The following is a 26,267-nucleotide window of genomic DNA, read 5'->3' on the forward strand; positions in this document are numbered from 1 at the left end:
TGCAGTCATATTAAGTGGAAGGAAGGCCGATTTTGGCCAGTTTATCTTAAATCCCGATAGATAAAGATATATCTAACATTTAACCTCACCAAATCCACTTTTTATTTCTATCTACAATTAAGAGCAGCTTTAAAGGCTCATGGAGTTCCATTAAAGGTGCCACTTGAACACCACAGATATCACAAATTCTTTTATGGAAAGGAGACATCGAAAGGCTTTGTATCTGAGTTTTATCGTCACTTACTTATGTCCTCATATGAGGTCCTTCCTCTAGACTTAGTCTGGAGGAAGGATATACCAAACTTGGAAGTAGATTTTGATTGGGATGAAGTTTGGGCAAATGTACGGCTTTCATCACGCAACCCGGATCATCAACAGATTAATCTTAATTTTTTTCATAGGACTTACTTAACTCCTAGACGTTTGTACCTAATGGGGCTTAAACAAGACTCTCGATGCTCCTTATGTTTAAACGGTGATATTGGTACATTTATGCATATGTATTGGGAATGCCCTCCGGTTAAGACATTCTGGGAAGAAGTAACCACGCAATTATCAGAATTTTTATTTCTGACCATACCTGTACTGCCTTCTGTATTGATGTTGAATGATGTTTCTCAGTTAGCAGCCTCTATACAGGTAAAGAGACTAATTTTGTCCGGTCTTACGGCTGCTAAAAAGCTGATAGCATCACGCTGGATTCAACCGGATAAAATGTGCCGGAAGGTATGGGTTCTTACCTATCTCGATGTGATTTATCTAGAGATATCTACCGCACGAATTTTAGGTGTTAGTGAAGCCAGCATAGCAATCTGGTTAGAGGTGGTGGAGAAGATAAAGGTTAGCATATGAATTTGTAATTCCTGGTGTTAAACGGAATAATGGATGGATTGTCCAAGAGGGGGTCCTGAGGGGGGGGTAAATCTTTTAATCTGCATTTATTTTGATTTAAGTACTGGACTGTCATTATTGTTATTATTGTGTCAATCATAGTCCTGTGATTTATTGTGGATTTCCATTGTTTATGTATTGTGTGTCTGGTTTTATGTAAAAAAAGGGGGAAATAAAAAACATTTGTTCAAAAAAAGAAAAAGGCCTCTTTTTATATTTTCAACTCAGTTAAAGATTTAGCCTTTCGGACATTATTTCAGCCTGGCACCTGGCAGATTCTGAAAGTAGACACTTTAAGGATTAAGAAAAATCAGGTGGCATAAAAAGTTCCGAGGGGTGCGTGTGGACCCCTATTTCCATCTAGACTATTATGGTTGTAACAAAATGTACAATATGTACCTTTATTCCTGTGGTCGATTAGTTACTCCATTCAATACCAAGTGCTGATTATCTAAGGGATTGTACTATCTAGTCCTATAAGCTCAACAACCTATAATTGAAGTGAGATCAGGCTTATTGTGCTGTAGGAGGATGAGAGAGATCATACGTTTTCAACTAGCAATAATCGCGCCTCGGATGAACCTCATAGGCTACGATACTGCCACTGCGCAAAGCAAGAGATAGAGTGAGAGATAGAGAGAATGCTGAAGATGGGGGAGATAGATGAAGTCAAGTCAAGTCAAGTCAAGAGTTTTATTTGTCACGGCATACAAGTATACAATGAAATGCTGGGGGTCTTGCCCACAACGATGTGCATAATACAATAGTAATATATAATAAGAATCCAATAGAACGATATTGTGCAATAAAACAAGTAAACAAAGTAGGGCATATCGGTATCTGTACATGAGTTATTTACAGAGCATGGTAGGACCTGCTAGGTCCTGTGGTAGTCCAGTACACTGTTAGCTACGGATGAGGCACTGGGTCTTTATGTACACTGTTATACAATGCTATATTATACAATCTTAAGTTATACTATACTATTCTTAAAGTGACCTTTCCTTTTGTAAAGTGACCATAAGTGTGAGCGTGTGCAGCATGAGTGTGTGTGTACTCATGTTAAAGTGGCTGCTAGCGTGTGAGCGTGTACAGTGTGTGTGTTGTGTGTGTGCTCATGTGTGCTTGTGTGTGGAGAGTTCAGTGTTCAAGGCTCTGATGGCCTGGGGGAAGAAGCTGAGCCGAAGTCTCTCTGTCCTAGTTGCTGGTGTTCGCAGGCGTTTGCCTGACCGCAGCAGCATGAACAGGCTGTTGTTGGGGTGGTGGGGGTTTTTCATTATCCTGCAGGCTCTGGATTTGCACCTCTTGTTGTATAGGACCTGCAGGGGTGGTAGTGCAATACCCGTGGTACGCTCGGCTGAGCGCACCACTCTCTGTAGGGCCTTCTTGTCCTGTGCCGTGCTGTTTCCATACCAGGCAGTGATGTTTCCAGTCAAGATGCTCTCTACAGCTCCGGAGTAGAAGGACTGGAGTATCTTCCCAGATACTCTGAACTTCCTTAACTGTCTCAGGTGGTAGAGGCGCTGCTTCGCCTTTTTTACGACTGAGTCTATGTGTGTTGTCCATGTCAGATCCTCTGAGATGTGGACCCCCAGGTACTTGAAGCTGCTCACCCTGTCCACGGTAGCCCCGTTTATCCTCAGTGGTGTGTGTGTCTCCTGCTGTCTCCTCCTAAAATCCACAATCAGCTCCTTGGTTTTACCAATGTTCAGGAGCAGGCTGTTGTCCTGGCACCAGCGTTCCAGTACCTCAACCTCCTCCCGGTAGGCCTTCTCGTCGTTGTCCGAGATCAGCCCCACCACCACTGTGTCGTCCGCAAACTTCACTATGGAGTTGGAGCTGAACTTGGCCACACAGTCATGTGTGTATAGTGAGTACAGCAGGGGGCTCAGAACACAGCCCTGGGGGGACCCGATGCTCAGGGTGATGGTGTTGGAGGTCTGACCCCCCACCCTGACCGCCTGGGGCCTTTCACTCAGAAAGTCCAGTATCCAGGCGCTCAGAGCGGAGCTCAGACCCAGCTCGAAGAGCATTAAACAAAACCAGTCAAGTCAAGTCAAGAGTTTTAATTGTCACGGCATACAAGTATACAATGAAATGCGGGTGGTCTTGCCCGCAACGATGTGCAATACAGTGGTACAACATATAATAGAATCCAATAAAAAAAAAACATTGTGCAATAAACAGGTAACAGGTAACATGGTGTGACATCTCGGTATCTGTACATAGTTATTTACAGAGCATATAGGACATGCTAGGTAGCTTTGGTAGTGCAATACACTGTTCCTGTTATACTAATTTAAAGTGGCCTTTCCTTTTGGCCATAAGTGTGCGTGTGTGCGGCATGAGTGTGTGCCCGCTCATGTTAAAGTGTTAAAGTGGCTGCTAGTGTGTGAGCGTACACAGCGTGTGTGTCGTGTGTGTGCTCATGTGTGGATAGTTCAGTGTTCTGTGGTACTCAATGTTCATTGTTCAGGACTCTGATGGCCTGGGGGAAGAAGCTGAGCCTAAGCCTCTCTGTCCTAGTAGCTGGGGTTCGCAGGCGTCTGCCTGACCTCAGCAGCTGAAACAGGCTGTTATTGGGGTGGTGGGGGTCTTTCATTATTCTGCAGGCTCTGGATTTGCACCTCTTGTTGTATAGCACCTGCAGGGGAGGTAGTGCAATACCCGTGGTACGCTCGGCTGAGCGCACCACTCTCTGTAGGGCCTTCTTGTCCTGTGCCGTGCTGTTTCCATACCAGGCAGTGATGTTTCCGGTCAAGATGCTCTCTACAGCCCCTGAGTAGAAGGACTGGAGTATCTTCCCCGATACTCTGAACTTCCTTAACTGTCTCAGGTGGTAGAGGCGCTGCTTCGCCTTCTTTACTACTGTGTACTACTACATTTACCAGTTGTTGCATAACTAGAATACACAACATATTTTGTCCATAGGTGAAGTTGGAGTCATTGTTTGAAACCTGTTTGGAGGTTTCCCTGAAATAGAACAAAAACATTTACGCTTCCTGGCTCATTATATAAGCCATGTACCGCAAAGGACATACTCATTCAACCGGTTGGCTGCACGTAGACGTCGTAAGTACAATAGCAAAATGTTTTAACAAAGGCATTTTCATATGCTCACTAATACATAATTGTGTTATGCTCTTCTTAATTTGTTGAATTAAATAATCATTGTTACAAGTACAACAAATAGCAGTTTGAAACGGTTATTTTCATACGATCGTTGATTAGATGTAGCACTGAACGGCATGAATAAAGTATTTCTATTCTATTCTATTGTGTTGGTCTAAGTGTCCTCGAGGACATCTACAGTTCACAGGATGAACGTCTACATTCTCCTCATGGTGATCTTGGCAGTTTCACCAGCATTCGCTCAGGTAAGATACGTTTTTGGTTGTAATATGGACTTTTCTTTTTATGTATCTTCTATATCCAAATACATTATCTATTTAATTATATAATTTTAATCAAAGCATTGTTTTATAATACAGTAGTAGCCATTTTCAACAATAAAAAGGGCACATTCAAATCTGAGTTTTTTAATAACCTTAATTTTGTGTGTGTGTGTGTGTGTGTGTGTGTGTGTGTGTGTGTGTGTGTGTGTGTGTGTGTGTGTGTGTGTGTGTGTGTGTGTGTGTGTGTGTGTGTGTGTGTGTGTGTGTGTCCCAGCATCAACCCAAGAAAAAGGGTATGTTTTAATTCATCTAATAATAATTTTTTTGTGTGGGGCGTAGTGACTCAGGAGGTAGAGTGGTCATCTGGTAATCTGAAGGTTCCCGGTTCGATTCTGGCTTCTCCCCTGTCAGCTTGAAGTGTCCTTGAGCAAGACACTTAACCCCTAACTGCTCCCGATGAGCAGGTTGGCACCTTGCATGGTTGCCTCTGCTGTTGGTGTGGGAATGTGTGAGTGAGTGGCTGAATGGGAGGCATAAGTTGTAAAGTGCTTCGGATAAAAAGCGCTATATAATTGCAGTCCATTTCTATTTAATAAAGATTCTTAGATGCATAGATTCCTTAAGATACTTGCATCACCTTGTCTGAGTAATTGTACATGTTCATGCATATCCTGTTTACAATCCAAGTTAATTATATCTGTTCCATCTTTTCTGTTTGCTTTTACTAGAAATTGATGCCTGGGACAAGGACATTACTGATGTAAACAAGGGTAAAGTTGAAGATATTTGCAAGAGGATAACGGTGTTTTAAGGCCTCCTCATTGATATACTTTGGCAATATTTAAATGTAGTTTTCTTTGGAAATTATTCCTCACTTTCTGTTTTGTGTTATAGGTTTGGACTTAACCTTTGGCGATATCATGGTGCCGCCGAAGAACCCCGTCGGTACTATGAGGAACACCATCGGTTTTGAGGGCAGTCTATGGACATCGCCAATTTCATATGTTCTGGACAAGGACCTCGGTAAATGCAGTTTTGTCCGTATATAGTAACCCAGCACATCATTATTATCCTGAGACGACCACAATCTCATACACATCTGTCCATTTTTTGTGAACATAACGTTCCTAACATTTCTTACATCTTGTCATTGCATGTTCATGGTAACCTTGATATTATACACATGGACTCATACTGAAGAGATGAACGCTAAAGGAGTCATCCTGAGAGCTTTTGAACAGTTCAGGTTGAAGTCATGCATTGATTTCAAGCCCAAGGACCCCGATGATGAGAATTACATTTCTGTCCAGAAGTTACCCGGGTATGTACTATATAATAACTGATAACTGCTATAACTAAGATTAACGTAGAGAACCATGACCTTCAGTAACAAAGCCTTCAGTAGGATGAAAACTTGTATATTTTCTATTCATATATATTTATTTTATCCCAGGAAATGGCCTCCCTCAATACAATTTACATCAATTTGGCTGTTCATTATATTTCTAGTTTAGGATTGTTGACGTAATAGGCACATGTTGCTGAACACATTATCATCATAGGTAGCACTTTATAATAACACCCTGTTATAATACATTTATAAGGTATTTGTAGATAATGAACTAATCATGAACAAACCATTTATATACATTCATAAATGATTATTAAATCACTTATAACTATATTTGTATACCATTTACAAAGTATTTATAACGCATTAGTGGATAATGAACTAATCATAAACAAACCATTTATATACATTCATAAATGATTATTAAATCATTTATAACTATATTTGTATAACATTTACAGATTAGTTCTACATTATTTATAACTCATTATCAACATTGTTTGTACTTGATTTGTTCATCATTAAATAATGTTGTTTAATGTGTAGTAACACATTTGTAGATGCTTTGAAAAATAGATATGAAAAAACGACTATAGTGTATCCATTTATTTTTCATGTTCAACAAATGATTTGTTAAGACATTCATAAAACATCTATAAATCATTTGCAGATGCTATCGTGGGGGCCAATCTAAAGTGAAGCCTATTCATCATTAACAAGTGTCTAATACAGTTAAATATTTGTTTACTTTTTCATCACATGTTACAAATGTTGTAGGCAGCTTTCGGATACACCCTTCTTTGTGACAAACAGTGACAGAATTAGGACTAAAGATAAATGCAATTTTATTAACATATAAAATACATGTGCATGACATATAGTGTAACATCGGGGGGCACTAGGACCCAGGAGTACCCTGGCCAGGTAGAGTATCTAGAGAGGAAGTCTCACGCGAGCGAGACTTGACGTCACGTGTGTTGCCGTCTGTTTGAATGGAAGCACAAGTTATCCGTGCTGCGTCTATACTTTCGCTTTTAATAAGGTATGAGCAGGCGTGCCCCCAAATAAAATAAATAAAAGCTTTCCCCCCCCTCTTTTTGTACGGCGCCCCGGATGGCTTTTGCCTCTTCATAGATCTCTATAGCCTTTCCTCAACGCTCACTACGACACACACACTCGCTGTGAACTGTGACATTTACTGACGTGTCTCTTCCTGTTTAGATGCTGGTCATACATTGGGCGTGCCTTCGCTGGGGAACAGGTCATCTCCATTGGCCGATATTGTGACGGGATCTCCACAGTGGAGCACGAGTTCCTGCACGCTCTGGGCTTCTACCACGAACAGTCCCGACATGACAGAGACGACCATGTGGACATTATCTATGCCAACATTCAAGAAGGTTTGATTCACCCTATATTTCGAGTGATATTTCTACATCACATTTTTCTACGTCAATGCTGTTTAAGTTAGAAAATCAATAGTTCTTTTTTTATATATATATATATTTATATATATATATATCTTTTTTTAATACTTTTTTATACAGTATATATAATATACTGGGATATATAATTGTGAATCGAGAGATCTACCACGCTTCTATGTGTCCTGACATGATAAACGTGGCTCTTGGCAATTGGGGACATTTCCTTTTTTGGGGGGCGCAATGTTATACACACACACTTTATGTATTTTTACAAATTTTTACAAATTGTACAGAATATACTATGAATCTAAATGTACAGCCTGCGTACATTCCCTGTACCCTGTGTGAACATGTGCGTGCCCCGTCTCTCTGCATCCCTGTGTACCAGTGAAGGAATGCAAGCCAGCGGGCCTTCAAAGCTGAACGAAATAACACAATACCCCTTGATGTTGTAGCCGCGCCTCTAATAAGGTCCAAACTCCGGCTCCAACTAAATGTTGTACAGCGGCTATCACACGTGCACACACACACACACACACACACACACACACACACACACACACACACACAGACACAGACACAGACACACACACACACACACACACACACACACACACACACACACACACACACACACAGACACAGACACACGCACACACGCACGCACGCACGCACGCACGCACGCACGCACGCACGCACGCACGCACGCGCGCACGCACGCACGCACGCACGCACGCACACACACACACACACACACACACACACACACACACACACACACACACACACACACACACACACACACACACACACAGACAGACAGAGAGACAACATCTCTGCCCGTAATAATGATTAAGCCCTGTGAAATCTAATAAAGCCGGTCGCTCGCTCACTCACTTGCTTATGAATCTTTATGAGGCCTGAGCCTTGTAAATTGGTTTGGGGGTCTGGAAATGTAAACATGAGTGATGGGGGGGGGGGGGGGGGGAGTGTGTGTTGTGTGTTGTGTGTGTGTGTGTGTGTGTTGTGTGTGTTTTAGCTTCTAATGTGGGCCAGGGGCTGGAACACCGCCCGGGAAAGCATCACACTGTGAGGTTCCGTCGCCTGGCGGCTCGCTTCCCGTTACCGTACCTCGTAGAAGTCTTTCTTCTCCTCCTTTATTTTGGGAACGTCGAGGAGCAGACCCCACACCTCCCCTATATAATTGTGAAATTGAATATGGTTTCTTGTGTCTCTAATCTAGGCAAAGAGAGAAACTTTCGCAAACTTAGTGAAGAAGACAGCCACACCATGGGAACTCCATATGACTACCACTCAGCGATGCACTATGGTGGATATGCCTTCAGCAACGGCAACGGCTCCACCATCATCACTAAGGACCCACAGTTCCAGGAAGTGATTGGTCAACGTCTGGAATTTAGTCCAAATGACATTCTGAAGTTGAACAGACTCTACAATTGCAGTGAGTGTTACTACCAGAGTTCAAAAAGAAAAAAGAAAAGAGAATCAGGAAATTACTCTTCTTCCTGTACGCAGTCAATTACTATGTATAAACATGAAATGCGTCATCCTTATCCCCATAAAACCATCATGGAGACACTTTCTATCTTTTCCCGTTTACTATGGAGTCTCATCTCCCTTCTTTCTGACTATGGAAAACGGAATATTCGCTATCACAGACCAGCGTATTGGAATAATACATTTCGATGTATTATTAAAACCCTCTTTCCTACTCATTGTCATTATGTTTTCAAAAGTTACACATTTACAGTATTCGACTGCGGACATCTTAGTCACAAAGAAATGGTGATTGTAATAAAATAGCAGGTGATCACCATTAACCCTTTCACTACCACATTAGAGAACCCCTTTCAACCGTCTGTAGTGTGGTAGTGAAAGGGTTAACGTAAGGTTATGTATATAACCAAGTTCTGTGAGTTATGGTGACGCTCAGCATCATACTGCACTGTACTTCACTTCGTGCACGAGCACTGAATACAAAATTCCACCATGTACCTTTACATCCCAACATTCGTCTGGTCACACCCCCATCCGCTTACCTTCATAAGCAGGTGTGTGGTCACCTACTCGCCTCCTTCCCAAACTTTCACCACAAGGCGAGATCAAGGGCCGCAGCGGCGTCTGATGCTGCGCGTCACCATAACTCACAGAACTTGGTTATATACATAACCTTACGTTCTATTTCATTATGGTCTTCGCTCAGCATCAGTTGCATAACAGGAGCTGAGCGAGAGCCATAGCCCGACAAATGTACCCCGCTGAGGCCCCCCACAACCATCAGACCGGGGAGGACCGAGCCCCCCGACCCTCCCTAATGGAGGATACCCCCCCTATTGGAGGCTTACGGGAGGGAGACGGATCCGACCATGCGAAGAGGAACTCAAGCAACTCAACGCACAGGGTGAGCAGACCGTGGCTTGACCCCACGACTACACACACGCACAACCCGCATGCCACCAGGGAACGAACGGAAGGAACAACCTCGTTACTGCCCCCAAAAAACACGGGGTCAAGAGTAAACCCAACCCCGTGGCAAGGCTGTAGCAGTGGAGCGCGAAGGAAGACCCAGACCCACTGAAGGGACTGGATCCCCTGGAAAAAGGGGGCCCGGAGAGGGCATCAAGACCCCACCAGGCGGTCACTTAGTGACACCGCCCCCCACATCGCCAGCGTATTCGGATAAGGCCCCTCCAAGAGCGGGCCCTTTCCCCCCAATAGCACACTGCAGAACAGGCAGTCAGCATGGCCGTAAGCACTCAAAAAGGTTAACCAACGGAAGCAGGCAGCGCACCGGGGAAACCAGGCAGCAGGCTGTAACCTGAGCCTGGAGCACTGCGGACGAGACAGGCGCCAAAGGAGTCAGCTGAAAACAGCCCCCCCCCGGCGGAAGAGGCGTATGCTGGCTTTGTTGATCACCATGACAAAGCCTCCATAAAAAAAAACCCACCCAGAGGGGTCGTGGCAGAGAAGGCTGACATGATTGGCAGACGTCATGAACGTGCAGGGGCACACTCAACCGGGCAACCCGGGAGTTGACACTGCTCCAACATACCAGGGAATCAACTACCCTCTCGGTACAGACGGTTGTTGTTCCTATAACCCCTCAAGAAAAAAGGGTTATCCCAGGCCTATGGTATCAACGAAACTTTACTACGGACCGGGCCCGGCGGCTCGGGAAGCACACAGGGTTACCAAAGGAGGTCCAGAAGACCACCCGAACAGCCCCCTCTTCGCCATGCGTGAGAGAGGAGCGAAGAAAGGAGAACCAGCCCCTTATGATAGTGCCAGGTACAAAAGAGTACCCAACAAAGGGTCTCCAAAACGCCTAACCCTGTGACACCCAGGCCGACCCGGCATTTTTCCCCCCGAAAAAAGCACAAGTCCCTCAGGGTACCAGAACAGCAGATCTGCATCCCCGGCGGACAACGGGTTTAACTGACCTGGACCAGTGCGACCAGACCAGTCCCGTGTCCTAACCACGCCGACATGCCCACTCCAGAAGAGGGAGTAGGTATGCGTGTCGATCTAAAACATGAAAAGAGGGCGCCACCCAGACGGTCCCATTTGGACCGTGCTCAGTGGCCCACCCCAAGGGCCTGAGACCCCTCTACCTATGTTCTGATCTATTCCGTTAACATCCCCCAGATATGAACGAGAATTCATCGAGACAACCTAGTAACTGGCGCTCGGAAGAGACAAAACTCCATCCCAGTTGCCCTATAAAAACGCTGTTTTAATAACAAGCAACCAAGGCGCACTTAGCCCCTGCATGATTCTTAACAGAAACACACCGAGCCAGCACTATGTATGCGTCGAGACCCAAACACATCAATGGATAGTCTAGCAAGACACCAAACATTGTTCCTCCAAGTCGCCTGGGAGAATGACACGGAGCCGTCGTGCTTCATGTTCCTTCCTCTTTTTATTTAAAAAAGAAAGAAACACAGACCGACATGAATCCCACGTGACGCAGCTGAGGGTAATTTTTTTTTACATTTTTACATCCCACCACCCTCGCCATAGGGAGGAGACGGAAATCCCCAGAGAGACTTCCCACGCAAGCTGTATAGATTGAAAAGAATATATTGCAACATCGTGAGGAGGAGCTCTGACAACTCCCCGAAACAGATCCATAACATGGACCTGAACAACCCACGGAAGTCTTACCAACCCCCCCCCTCTTACCCTGTAACGTGCCAAACAGCAACGTGACAGGAACCTTGAAGGACAGGAGGTTTTAACCCCTGACCAATCAGAAAAGGGGAGGCAAGGATTACCATCCCTTTACGACCCCACACCCATGATACGATGTAATGACAAGTAGAGCATGACACAGTCATAGCCTGCTACATGAAGCATCGAACAGCCTCACATAGCTCATGTGCTAACCTGCTATCTGATTTTTACTAAGAGCCCCGGTACCAGACTTACATATGTGCTTCTGTGGGCCAAACCTAACCCAGTTGTAGATCACAAGACACACACAACCCTTCATCACAACAAAAAATGGCAAAAGTACACTCTTGCTACAGAGGAACGCCGTTTTTCATAACGAGAGAATACAGAATCCTCGATTATGTATTGGCCACAGGCCTTGCTAAGCACACATAATAAGTGACCAAACAATCTTTTCTTTAGGAAAAAAAATTGTTTCTCAAGCGGAAAGCACAACCCCAGCAATTAACCAGAGGGTTACATCGTATCCCCACAAACACAGTGACACAATATATTGTCAACAACATGTCTGAGAGGAGGGTGGGGAAGCCCCAGGGAAACCGGGGGGACCACCCCTCCTTCCTTACCCTTGATACGACCAAGATGAACAGGTAACCCTGTTAATATGTGAACACACTGTTCATTGTCATTACAGGCTGAGAAAAGAATTCATTCCTCAATCACATGTCACTAAGCATAGCTTCATAGGTTAATTAACCCCCTTAGTTGTGAGTTCACGTTACATGAACACACATGTTCTCATCACAACTAACCAGATCATTTTTACACATGTAAACAACAACCCGATTCCTATGGAGAGAGAAGCTATACCAGTGACAAGACAATTCACACACAACACGCGTCGTATCCTCAATGTATTGCAGCAACACACATTTTGGAAAACATCGTTATTACAAAACATTTAGAAGGGAAGGAAAGAAGAAGTGTTTAAATCCGGTCGGGACTTTCCTACCCTGAGCGCAGGCCAAGAGAACTGCAATCTGGCTAATGGGACACCGAAGTTGAACATAGCATCTCCTGTGTCGGCGACGAGGGTAGCGTCGCTGCGCCACCCAGCCGCTACGTTTCTCCATGTTGACGCAGTCCTCGCTGGCAGGGCTCCCGGTGTAGGTTCGACTAACATCCTCTGTCAAACATGACGTCGTAGTCAGAGTGTTTAAGGCATGTTATAGTCATAGAAAACGTTCAACAGTGTAGCATTAAGCTAACAGCCATCCGACTGATAGCAACAAGCTAACGTATGTAACACTTGGGTTAGGGCTCTCCGAGGAGGAGGCACTGAACCAATACACACTCAATAATCGAATTGAATCGAATACACACACAATAGAGCAGAACTCCTTTTTGAAGTTCTACTCACCTTGACAATCTGAGGAGGAGGCTCTGAACTCTGAGGAGGCTCCCTCACAGGGAAGGAGAGTCCGAACTCACAGAAGCCACTTCTCCCAGAGGAGGAGCTTTGTGAGGAGGAGCTCTGACAACTCCCCGAAACAGATCCATAACATGGACCTGAACAACCCACGGAAGTCTTACCAACCCCCCCCCCCCTCTTACCCTGTAACGTGCCAAACAGCAACGTGACAGGAACCTTGAAGGACAGGAGGTTTTAACCCCTGACCAATCAGAAAAGGGGAGGCAAGGATTACCATCCCTTTACGACCCCACACCCATGATACGATGTAATGACAAGTAGAGCATGACACAGTCATAGCCTGCTACATGAAGCATCGAACAGCCTCACATAGCTCATGTGCTAACCTGCTATCTGATTTTTACTAAGAGCCCCGGTACCAGACTTACATATGTGCTTCTGTGGGCCAAACCTAACCCAGTTGTAGATCACAAGACACACACAACCCTTCATCACAACAAAAAATGGCAAAAGTACACTCTTGCTACAGAGGAACGCCGTTTTTCATAACGAGAGAATACAGAATCCTCGATTATGTATTGGCCACAGGCCTTGCTAAGCACACATAATAAGTGACCAAAAAATCTTTTCTTTAGGAAAAAAAATTGTTTCTCAAGCGGAAAGCACAACCCCAGCAATTAACCAGAGGGTTACATCGTATCCCCACAAACACAGTGACACAATATATTGTCAACAACATGTCTGAGAGGAGGGTGGGGAAGCCCCAGGGAAACCGGGGGGACCACCCCTCCTTCCTTACCCTTGATACGACCAAGATGAACAGGTAACCCTGTTAATATGTGAACACACTGTTCATTGTCATTACAGGCTGAGAAAAGAATTCATTCCTCAATCACATGTCACTAAGCATAGCTTCATAGGTTAATTAACCCCCTTAGTTGTGAGTTCACGTTACATGAACACACATGTTCTCATCACAACTAACCAGATCATTTTTACACATGTAAACAACAACCCGATTCCTATGGAGAGAGAAGCTATACCAGTGACAAGACAATTCACACACAACACGCGTCGTATCCTCAATGTATTGCAACAACACACATTTTGGAAAACATCGTTATTACAAAACATTTAGAAGGGAAGGAAAGAAGAAGTGTTTAAATCCGGTCGGGACTTTCCTACCCTGAGCGCAGGCCAAGATAACTGCAATCTGGCTAATGGGACACCGAAGTTGAACATAGCATCTCCTGTGTCGGCGACGAGGGTAGCGTCGCTGCGCCACCCAGCCGCTACGTTTCTCCATGTTGACGCAGTCCTCGCTGGCAGGGCTCCCGGTGTAGGTTCGACTAACATCCTCTGTCAAACATGACGTCGTAGTCAGAGTGTTTAAGGCATGTTATAGTCATAGAAAACGTTCAACAGTGTAGCATTAAGCTAACAGCCATCCGACTGATAGCAACAAGCTAACGTTTACTAGCCTGGTAAACACAGCGAGCTAGCGCCACAGCTAACAGCTGACTGGCTAACACAGTAGGCCACAACTAGCACGTCAGCTAAGCAGCTATCACCTGAACTGTACACAACGACATAACAAGCCACACTTCAGACAGGCCGCTGTCCAAGTCCCTCCCCTAAGAGGGAAAAGAAAAAGAATGTCAAAACACAGTTTTCAACGGTGATCCAGACATACAGCGGGGCCAGCACAGTTCCCATTTCGGGCTCCAGCCGACTTTGAGCATGGAACTCCCGATAAAGAAGATCCTATGCCCACATTTCCTCGTTAGGGTGTACTTTCATTTTTATATGAAAGGTGGGGCCTGCACGGGACAGAGAAGCATCCGCTCTAGAATCCCGGGATCACCAGGACCTAGCGCGGCCCACTAGATTAGCCATCATGGGCGTCAGACCAAGATCCCCCGACCGCCGTTTAAGCCGAGCAGAGGACCCCAGCCTGGAGTCGGCGTTTCGTAAATTGTCAGCTAACCCCCACAGCATCAACAACAACCAGAGCTCGCAAGCAAAACAGTACGTACCCAACCTGGAAACCACCGCTTCTCAGTCGGTGCTTCCCACAGTCCAGCTGTGTGGCCGGAGGGCAACCCCATCCAGCCGCAGCAAGGAGGACTGTAGCTGGGGAGCATGTCAGCGGCGTGAGCTCCTAATACGAAAAAGCCGTTGAAGGTCAGAATGCTCATCACCTTCCAGACACTCCAGTAACAAAGACAATATCGCCGTATTTTCTCGAAATAGTCAGAGAGAAAATAAAGATATGATGTCAACGTATCTTCCCGTTCTTTTGTTTTCCAACTTTCTTCTACTAACAACCTCGTCAAGTGGGGATCTACCGAAGGCACTTCCTTGTGGTGAAAGTGAAGAAGGAGGTGAGTAGGTGGCCACACACATGCTTATGAAGGTAAGCAGATGGGGGTGTGGCCAGACGAATGTTGGGATGTAAAGGTACATGGTGGAATTTTTTATTCAGTGCTCGTGCACGAAGTGAAGTACAGTGCAGTATGATGCTGAGCGAGATCCATAACGAAACAGAACCTTATGTAGTGTGGTTGTGAAAGGGTTAACCCTTTGTCGTGTGGCCGTGAAAGAGTTAACCTTCTGTATTGTCGCAGTGAAAGGGTTTACCCTTTGGTAGTGTGGTTGTGAAAGGGTTAAATAATAATTGTGACCAATGAGCTGCGGCATTGCACAATATTGTGTTGTGAAACACGTCATAGGAATACTATGAATAGGTTAACATATTGTGTCTCTTGTTGATAGCTATAATATAATAAGCTGCTAGTTATTTAGTCATTAGACAGCCTAGTCATCATCCTGATCTGTCCAAGCATTTCATAATCTTCTATGCTATATACTTTGTATCAACAGATTCATCTATCACCTTGATGATGACCTGTAGCGTTTCTGATGAGGCCATGTGTGGGATGAGTCTCTGTTCAATGACAAAGCAGGGCGGCTGGGAGAGAGTGGCATATGCTTCCGGAGGTCCTCATTCTGACCACACCAACCTACCAAGTACTAGGCCTGAAGGGGGTATGATGAACACTTCAAGTTTTGTTTTATGTGTCACATATAATGCACTGTACATTACAGTGAAATGCTTGGTTCCTTATGAGCCCCCTGAGATTGTGCTTCATGCAGTAAAAGGTAAAAAGAATAAAGGCCAAACACTATACAGAATATACAATACAAACTAAAGTACAACCTAGAGTACGAAGTGACATACAAAATGCAAACAATAAAGTACACATGCAAGCTTTTTAAAATGCTAAAAAAATTTAGTTAACACTCACATGTGTCTTGTTTATTGTAAGAAATAAGGAAAATAACTATTCTTCCAGTAATATAGAAATGTTGACCAATCAGAGAGCTGGAAGGCCTATCTGTTCTGTAAAGAATACCATTGATACAAACTTAGTAGACGTAATAGATTCACCATTTTGCTTCTTTTGTAGACATTTGTTGGCATCATCTTTTAACAGGTTGCTCATGTTATGATCAATTTGTTTCTTTTCTCAGCAAATTTCACTACAGCGGCTCCAGAACTAGGTATGTATGTATTCAACATTCAACTTTCCGTATTATAAACAAATATTCAGATGGCCAAAGTCACATTCAATGACAACTCTTAATTTACAACACTTCTATAATTAGTAGGGGTGTAACGATGCATCGATTAATCGAAATGCATCGATTCTAATGTGTTAGAATCGATGCATTGATTTGAATATGTTAGAATCGATTATAATCTAAATTAATCAGGGAAAAAATAAATAAAAATAAAAATGTAATGTTTTTTTTGTCTGTGTATTGTTTTTATTGACCTATAGTCAATGGACTTGGACTTGGACTCGAGCATAGACTGCATTCGGACTCTGAAGGATTCTTTTTTATAGGCCCTAATCATTTGACATAAGATATTGATGGCTAGTGCATTTGTTTGGCTATTGTGTCACAAAGTAAATAAACTCCCTTTGAAATGGTGACCGCTGTGTCATTTATGTTTACTGTAGACCATTTTTTATTTGTATGTCAGCTCTTTGACTGCCAGAGTGGAGTCGACTCAATCTTGATGAATTGGACTCGGACTCGGACTAGGGCTCTTCTTTGATGACTCAGACTTGGACTCGGACTCGAACAATGGGGACTCGAGACTCGACTCGGACTCGAGATTTAGTGACTCGACTACAACACTGACTCACAGCATAGAAGATGATTGTCTCACTTAAAGAACCAGTACAATGGTGCTAATTCAGTGAGAATCTAATGGCACAGTAGCTGTGTGAGTGCAATTTGCTGTACCGTGTAGGTAGGAACTGACCCCTCTAGCTTTCATCTCTTTGGACTCAACTGGTGTTGTGTGGAGGTGAGGAGGTGAGGAGGTGAGGAGGTGAGGAGGTGAGGAGGTGAGGAGGGGAGGAGGGGAGGAGGTGAGGAGGTGAGGAGGGGAGGAGGTGAGGAGGTGAGGAGGTGAGGAGGTGAGGAGGGGAGGAGGGGAGGAGGTGAGGAGGGGAGGAGGGGAGGAGGTGAGGAGGTGAGGAGGTGAGGAGGGGAGGAGGTGAGGAGGTGAGGAGGGGAGGAGGTGAGGAGGGGAGGAGGGGAGGAGGTGAGGAGGTGAGGAGGTGAGGAGGTGAGGAGGTGAGGAGGTGAGGAGGGGAGGAGGGGAGGAGGTGAGGAGGTGAGGAGGTGAGGAGGGGAGGAGGGGAGGAGGTGAGGAGGTGAGGAGGGGAGGAACAGGATACCTCGTTAACGGACACTCTATGCATCTCTATGGCTTCAACACCTTCCAATGGGCAACTGTAGATTTAATTGTTGATATTTAGTTTCATTCATTCATTCATAACTCTTGAACAATAGATGCTATTTCTAATCTAGTCAGCTGTTCTATATTGCCCACAAGATTGTCTACATTCCATACACTAGGTTGAAAATGCATTTGTTCAATATAATAATCATGATAATCATACACATATTTTATATCATTGGAATGGTACCAAATATGAGGTACTTTGAAATACCCACTAACTAATAATCTACCACAAACCCATGAAGTTCAAGTTCAGGAATGTTCTAAATGGGGCGCTGAGGCGCAGGAGGGCTTTATATGTCTGCCCCCCCCCACGTCATTCAGTCCTCCTGATCCTGGCATCCAATGTAATAAAAAAAGTCAACCAACGAACTCGATTGTTGTACCGGATCTCCTCTCTGGTAAACAAGAATACCCTGAAGACTCTGGCAGGAGCACTCATTCAGGGGTACTACGACTATGCTTGCACCTCATGGTACCAAAGCACCTCAAAGGCGCTAAAAACAAAATTACAAACATCTCAAAACAAACTGGTCAGACTACTGCTTGACCTGACTCCTAGAACCCACCTCACCCCTGCCCACTTTGACAACCTAGGATGGCTTAGAGTAGAAGACAGAGTACAGCAACTTGCAATGGGCCTGGTCTACAAGATACACTACACGACCAAGGTACCCATGTACATGTCAAAATACTTCCCAAAGGTCAGTGAATACCACGATCACAACACCAGAGGGAGCTCCACAAATCATGTTAAACCCAGATTCGGCTCAAATAAGGGACTAAACACGTTTCGCAATTATGCCACATCAATGTGGAACGCCCTACCCAAAGCTGTAAAGGAATGTGGATCACTACCCACTTTCAAAACCTCTCTCAAGGGACACCTACGGGAGACTGCAATTCAACACTGGCCCCTGTAAATATCCTAACCCAACCCCCTCCAATGTACAGTCATTTACCTAGTATGGTTTTGTCAATAGTCCAATGTACAATTTTGTTTGTTTGTACAGTGTCTCCCCCCCCCCCCCTCAATGTACAGTTTTACTTGTTTATACAGTGTGCCCCCCCCCCCCCCCCCCCAACCACCTCCAATGTAAATTACCCAGTATGGTTGTCAATATCCCAATGTACCCAACCCCCCCACCCAACCTCCTCCAATGTACAGTTTCTACATCAAATGTATATACTCCCTTTTCTTGACTCCTTCTGTATCACAAACAGTACTGTATTTGCAAATCTGGTATGTCATAAATGTATAGATGTAGCAGTACTGACTATCTGTATGTCATGTATGTCATATATGTCCTGATGAATTGAAAATGGGGGACCCTGATGTAAACAAGACGAAAGTCTTTCTCTGGTCTGCATCCCCTTAACAATTGTGTGTATTGAGCTGTACTGTATTGTACCCATTCTGCAATCTGTTAATAAAGTTTTCAATCAATTTCAATCAATCAAACCCCACAATATAAAGCATCCTGTTGCTCTTAGCTAGCTAGCGTTAGCTGTAACATTGGGTAGCTGACATAGCTCTAATGTTTGGTAGCAAATGTTAGTGCAAATGCTTGCTAAAAGCAAAAGTGAATAGACACTTTGCAGTTCATTATTTAATGTAAACCTTACACCAAGTCATACTATCATGATTATTCATCATTTAAACAAATAAATAAACATATTTTATTTATAAACAAATTTCAGTTTGACAATTTGACTGATGCATTAGGAAATGTATTTTTTTAGGTCACTTTTTGCACGCTAGCACAATATCCGGCCAGGAAGGAGACTCTGCCTGGTTGAAGACCAAGAGGATGAGCCCCAAAAGGGAATGTCACGTCCAGTGTCTCCAGTTCTACTACTACCACAGTGGGAACCAATCAGATGAGCTAAACATCTGGATCAGAGAGTTCCAGGATGAGACGGACTCTACAGGACACCTACGGCTCATGGGACAGATTACTGGTAATGTGGTGTCTTGACATATCCTACCAAACTTGACAATATCATTATAATTAAGAAGGTGATTCTCGTGACAAAGATGGCATTAGAAATATAAATTTCATTGTAGATTAAAGTTCTGAATTAAGATTTAAGGCATTTACTGTAGGCTTTCTAATCTAGGGTACAATGTTATATTCAGATACATCGAGTATAGGTCGCAGGCAAATACTGCAGCATGGTCATGCTGGACCTACAAAAGGCCTTCGACACTGTCAATCACTCCATTCTGATTGACAAGCTAAAAGCAATTGGTTTTGATAGTCTATCAGTGAGCTGGATGCAATCCTACCTGGAGGGGAGAGAACAGATGGTAGAGGTAAACGGTACTCTATCCAGTGGCGTTGCGCAATATGTCGGGGCCCCCCCGCAGTAAATCCTCGCAATTACAATGACCCATAATCTCGTGCCATGTCATATCGTGACTGGCCGTCCCGCTACAACACACATCATTATTATCATCACACTGGACATCGCGGCCACTTAAACCATGTACTAAAAAATTTACGGATTAGATTCCAGTTCCAATGTAACGTGTAGGCTACTCGTACTGGTTATGGCGAATAAAACGTTATATTCTTCTAACCTGTCTCGGGTCTCGGCGGCTGTAGCGTGGCTGGGGGCCTGGCTGGGCTGTCTGTCTGCCTGGACCGGCGTGTTGATAGCGGTGGATGCGGCGCGGCGGCCGGCCTGGGTGGGGAGCTTACTGCCGATGCATTCTTCAGTAACGTTAGAGTCAGTCTACCTTTGCTGCCTGCTGGAACAATGATGTTCTTTTTCGTAGCTTTGCCGTCTCCTGTTCGGCTTTCGCTCTCATCTTGTTTTTCTAAGCACCGCCGCTTGCTTGGATATTTGCGGCATTTTTACCGGCGCTTCCCGCTGTGTTTTGAACGCTGCCAATGAACATTAGTTATCAGCCTAGCCCTATCGCAGGTGAGCAAATCGTAGCAGGGAGGGGGGGGCCCCGCCCTCTGCGCGAGATGCGTCCAGCTGCAGCCCCGCAGAACCATACTGGGCTCCACTGTCTGCGCCCTGTTCGCGCGCGTTACGAAATCTAAGAGGATAGTCTACAGTGGGGGCGGGGCCCCCTAAGCTCCGGGGCCCCCCCGCACCGCGGGGGTTGCGGGGGCCTCCGCTACGCCACTGACCCTATCCCCCCCCCTCCCAGTGTGGTGTTCCACAAGGAAGCATACTAGGACCGCTACTGTTCCTAATTTATGCAAATGACATGTCGTCAGCTTGTGACTGCAACTTGCTCCTGTTCGCGGACGACTCAGCCCTGCTGGTCTCTGACAAGAACAAGTTACAGGTTGAAAAAACCCTCAGCTCGGAACTAGGCAAAATCTGCATCTGGCTCGCTGACAACAAACTATCATTACACCTGGGTAAAACAGAGTCCATTCTCTTCGGTTCAAATAACAAACTCAGCAAGGCCGACGGCTTCTCAGTTACAGTGGGTGACAATATTGTCACAAGGTGTCATGTACAAAGGTCTGATGACCACACAGAACAGTAACTGGAGCAGGCTGCACATGAACAAAAAAACAGCCCCTCTCAGTAAATGCTTTTAAAGCACAGTCCCGGGCAGGTAAAGAAGTAAACACAAGACATTTTACAAATAGTAAATTATATATTTATGGTGATAGTGATTAAAACCTCCACCATAGTGCACAGGGAAAAAGGGTAGGGGAGGACAAACAGGATATACATATAAACAAACAAACACTTAGCAAAATAATAATACTGTGTCAGTCATGGGACACAAAAGAAACCACACGGTATCACTTCCAAGTTCAGCTAGCTGAGAGGGCAACCTCCTCACTCCACTCTGAGACGTGGCAGTGATTCACAAGAGGCGCCCCGTGTGTGTGTCATCTTCCATGCTATATCCACTCATCCAACTGACTGCCCACAGGTGCACCAAGCAGGTGCAATCAGCTCAATCAGGGGGATAAGTGGTATCTGGGAAAGGGAGAAAGAAACAGGATTAGAAGATGACACATCACACAAACAAAAATAACATAACATATACTAAATATACTAACCTGATGTTACATGGTGTTAAAAATATGGCAATAATGATAATGAACAACCCACGTACGTGACACAAGGAAAGATGAAATTACATACTAGGTTCCATCCTAGAGGCTAATCTTTCCTGTGACAAAATGGCATCCAATGTAATAAAAAAAGTCAACCAACAAACTCGATTCTTGTACCGGATCTCCTCTCTGGTAAACAAGAATACCCTGAAGACTCTGGCAGGAGCACTCATTCAGGGGTACTACGACTATGCTTGCACCTCATGGTACCAAAGCACCTCAAAGGCACTAAAAACTAAATTACAAATATCACAAAACAAACTGGTCAGACTACTGCTTGACCTTACTCCTAGAACCCACCTCACCCCTGCCCACTTTGACAACCTAGGATGGCTTAGAGTAGACGACAGAGTACAGCAACTTGCAATGGGCCTGGTCTACAAGATACACTACACGACTAAGGTACCCATGTAAAATACTTCCCAAAGGTCAGTGAATACCACGACCACAACACCAGAGGGAGCTCCACAAATCATGTTAAACCCAGATTCGGCTCAAACAAGGGACTAAACATGTTTCGCAATTATGCCACATCAATGTGGAACGCCCTACCCACAGCTATAAAGGAATGTGAATCACTACCTACTTTTAAAACCACTCTCAAGGAGCACCTACGGGAGACTGCAATTCGAAACTGGCCCCTGTAAATGTCCTAACCCAACCCCCTCCAATGTACAGTAAATGTCCTAACCCAATAATACACAAGACCCTCTTCTTGGGACCAAGTAAGGTTTCGTCGATAATCCAATGTACAGTTACCCCCCCACCCCACCCACCCAACCACCTCCAATGTACAGTTCCCCCCCACCCCACCCCACCCCACCTTGTTGTTATTGTTGTTGTTGTTAGCTCTATTTATATAAAAAAAATCTAAATATTCGTATGTACCTTAGATACTACTGCTACCATGTATGTATATACAGTATGTGTTTACATGTATATATACATTCATACCAATTATTCGCCTGTTCTATTCTCTATCCATCTATCATGCATTGCAACACTATATTAATCTAACATCCAGTGGGGGATCCCCTTTGAACAGCCCATCTGAGGTTTCTCTCAGGTCTCTGCTAGGTTTTTAGTGAGTCGTTCCTTATTGGGGAAAGTCTGGGAGTGTCGCATATTTGGATTTTATGGTGTTTTTTGTTTTTGATCTATTGTGATGTTTCTTCTTGACTTGTACAAGAATACTTGTACAGCCCATGGGGGCAATTCCATGTGATCTCGGGCTATACAAATACATTTAATTTGATTTATGATACACAGAGTATAGGTTACATGTAATCACCGCAGTTATAACATACACATCTGCTTATTTCTTCTCCCCAGGTTCACCAACATCTCACTGGCAGCTCCAACATGTTCCCCTGAATGCCACCAAGCCCTTCCAAGTGGAGTTTGAGGTGCTTAAAGGGCCAGGAAGTTCTTCTGGAGGCTTCTCCATCGACGACATCAACCTGTCTGAGAACGAGTGTCCACATCTCACCTGGCAGATGAATGACTTTGAGCATCTCCTGACCACCAATCCCTATCGTACCCATTTCTACAGTCCGCGGCAGTACAGCAGTGCAGGCTATGCCTACCAGATTGTTGCACGGCTTAACAGGTATTACTTTGGACTGTATGTGCGTCTTGTGTCTGGTGACTATGACGACCAGCTCCAGTGGCCTTGCCCATTGAGGCAGGTGACTTTTCTATCGGTGGATCAGAACCCCAGCATCCAGCTGCAGATGTCCAAGCAAAGAAGCTTTGTCAGTGACCCGACTGAAACTGATTATGAAGGTGAGCTTGACACGTTCTTCCTCTGAAAATATTATTAATCGAAACCCCAGTGGAAAAACACCACTTTCAGTTGAAATGTTGTGAAGGAAACATACCAATACTACGAATACTTTACCTCTAGTATTTTTAGGTGGGTTGTTTACTCTTGTTGATCTACTTCTCCTCTGTAAATAGGCCATCTCTTTTGGGGCAAGCCGAATGTAAATGGGTCAAGCTTTTTCGACGAGAACGGTGAAATTGCCTTTGCCAACACCATGTATGGCTGGAGCTACTTTGAAAGTTTGGACGACATGAAATCCAGAGACTTCCTCAAGGGCGGGAGCGCCGCCTTCCTCTTCACCTTCTCAGGCAGGCAAACTATACTCGCCACCAATCTGGCTTCTAAAACTTTAAATTGTCTGTCACACCTTTATTTGAAACTATGCATTAGACAATAATTGTTTATTTTTTTCCATAGACATCACTCCTCTTGTCAATGGCAGTTCTCTGCCATGTCCAAAACTGCCACCAGTGAAGATCACACACTCTCATAATCATAACCACGATCTATGTGCCTCACGGTATGACATTAATAGTTTATTATTATTACATTTGGAGAAGTCTTGTATAACAACTAATTGAACACAACATAATCACTGCTGCTGTATCATTCACCACTTCTAATGCAAGATAATGTGAATGTCCATTTAAAATGTTGCTATACCCTTTGCAGGCCCCTCACCACCACACTTCCTCCTACACCAACAACAACAGCAGCAACACGTCCTCCTACACCAACAACAACAGCAGCAACACGTCCTCCTACAACAACCACACGTCCTCCTCCATCAACCACAGAATGCGACAGGTGCTTATGATTCATAATTGTATGATAGCGTTTGGATAAATATTTCAGTAATATAGATCATTATCTCAAGTGTTTTATCACTTCAATGAGAATGCAACAACTTTGCTGCTACCGTGGTCGTCCACGTCTCCAGCAATGCAATAGGTGTGAATGTCCTGTTCAGTGGATGGAAAAAGGTGCGCTTATTATTGAAAACGTATTTTTCACCGTTTCACAGAATTTCACATCACAACCTTATTTGTTGATTTATTAAAATTCTACAACTGGAGTGACATTTAAACGACTACACCCTGATAAATTGTATGTATACTTGTATTCCCTTTCCTGTAGCATCTTTTGCCTCTCTCCTGGAATGGCGTCGTCTCCCGTGCTCATCCTCCTGACTGTTGTGATGTTTTTGTCTCTCTGAGGTGTCGGCTCCTCCCCTCCACAAGTCACCTTGGAACATGGACTTGATTGGACCAATACAAAAAGTATCATGGTAGTTTGGTGTTCATTTCAGGTACACAGTCGTTGTATAAATAATTGACCAGGGTAAAAGTTATGTATCGCCGCCATGGTTCCACTTTTGAACTTGAATAATAGCAAAGGTAGAATCCAAATTAAACATGATACCAAGTAGTGACCAAAATGCCAACTCTTGGGGGGGAAATACCATGATACTTTTTTTGGAGACTTGACTGAACTAGGCTATATCAGTTACTTTAAATCTTTTCTCTTATGGGGACCAACCAATTTTTATATATATTATATCTATGACAGTGGGTGACCAAACTCTAATCTCTAAACTTCCCTGAGCAGAGCAGGAGGAGGTGGGACTGAAATAGAACTCTTTGGGTGGGAGACAGATACATAAAATGAACAAGGTCTTCCTGCTTAACTGATGGTGGTGGGATTCTTAGATTTCATTGTTTCTTTTTGGGTATACTTCATTTTTGAGAAATAAAATATTCATCATCATTGTCATTTTCTCAAGAATATTGCCTGGACATGGTTGAGACATTCACCTTCAGGAATATACGATATTTAACAGTTTTGCAGAAATGTCAAAGAAGAATGTCATTACCATCACATCAATAATTGGTATAAAATAAAGAAGAAATTGGAAGATGGTGCTTTTAAAACAACTTTTGTAAATTCATACATTCAATTTGATGGAGCTGCACTAAAAAAAAGAAATCGTTGGATTTACTTAAATTTGTTATGTCAAGTGGTTCCACACAATTGTGTTGAGTAACTTCTAAGATACTTTATTTCTTAATATAATATATATATTATAATATATAATTAACTCAATGAAATCAAATACATTATAAATGAGTAAATAGAGTAAATGTAACTTAACTTTATTTCTTAATATGGACTCAATGAAATCAACTCAATTATACACGAGTGAATTGAGTACATGTAATTTAACTAGATTAGTTAATTTGTATGGAATATTCATCATTCAAATAACTTAACTTAACATTAGTTGAACATAACCATGTTAGATGAGAACACAAATTAACTGATTAAAAATACATAATCAAGTTAAGTTACTTTTAAGTCACAGTTGCGTGGAACCCCTTGACATAAAATGTTTAAGTAAATCCAAGTAACAGCTTAATTTGTCCTATGAAAATGCCTGGCTTAAATAAAGAATGCTAATGTTAATGAACAAAAAGGAGTCACACACTGTCTTCACAACAAAACACTATTGTGTTAACTTTATTGGCACTGGCAATCCAAGGTCACACCGGCTTCACAACAAAACACTATGGGCGGGATCCACAAAGAATGGATTGCGCTCCAATCTCTAATTTTCGTTTTGATTTGCACGGTGCTAATTGCACTCTTACTTACAATTCATTGTGAATTGAAAATGGGGGACACTGATATCGAGCCGTACTGTACCGTACCCATTCTGCAATCTGTCAATAAAATGTTCAATCACCTGCGTGGTGATTGATTGAGTCGTTGTCTCGTAGTGCTGACCAAGGTGGTGGATGTCTCGGGGTCTTGGCCAAGATTGCAGTGA

The 26,267-nt window shown here is 43.8% G+C and overlaps 1 protein-coding gene across 1 annotated transcript; it reads left to right on the top strand.

Moving 5' to 3' along the window:
* Positions 1-3,916: 3,916 nt before the first annotated feature.
* On the top strand, positions 3,917-25,207 carry LOC311223113 (meprin A subunit beta-like). Its single transcript, XM_084307860.1, has 16 exons — positions 3,917-3,963; positions 4,183-4,268; positions 4,561-4,579; positions 5,015-5,056; positions 5,181-5,309; positions 5,487-5,607; positions 6,859-7,037; positions 8,308-8,526; positions 15,577-15,741; positions 16,228-16,257; positions 19,259-19,477; positions 22,948-23,400; positions 23,575-23,748; positions 23,858-23,960; positions 24,113-24,247; positions 24,578-25,207. Exons 2-16 carry the CDS (start codon positions 4,212-4,214, stop codon positions 24,654-24,656), a joined length of 2,124 nt encoding a protein of 707 aa, XP_084163986.1. The 5' UTR covers positions 3,917-3,963; positions 4,183-4,211; the 3' UTR covers positions 24,657-25,207.
* Positions 25,208-26,267: the final 1,060 nt, after the last annotated feature.

Source organism: Notolepis coatsorum (assembly GCF_963971535.1).
Source record: "Notolepis coatsorum genome assembly, chromosome: 2".
Taxonomy (NCBI): Eukaryota; Metazoa; Chordata; class Actinopteri; order Aulopiformes; family Paralepididae; genus Notolepis; species Notolepis coatsorum.

Coding starts and splice junctions, on each gene's coding strand:
- LOC311223113 (XM_084307860.1), top strand. CDS start 4,212: ATGAACGTCTACATTCTCCTCATGGTGATCTTGGCAGTTTCACCAGCA. Junction 16,258..19,258: donor TACAGCGGCTCCAGAACTAG/GTATGTATGTAT, acceptor GTATTTTTTTAG/GTCACTTTTTGCACGCTAGC. Junction 24,248..24,577: donor TCAACCACAGAATGCGACAG/GTGCTTATGATT, acceptor CCTTTCCTGTAG/CATCTTTTGCCTCTCTCCTG.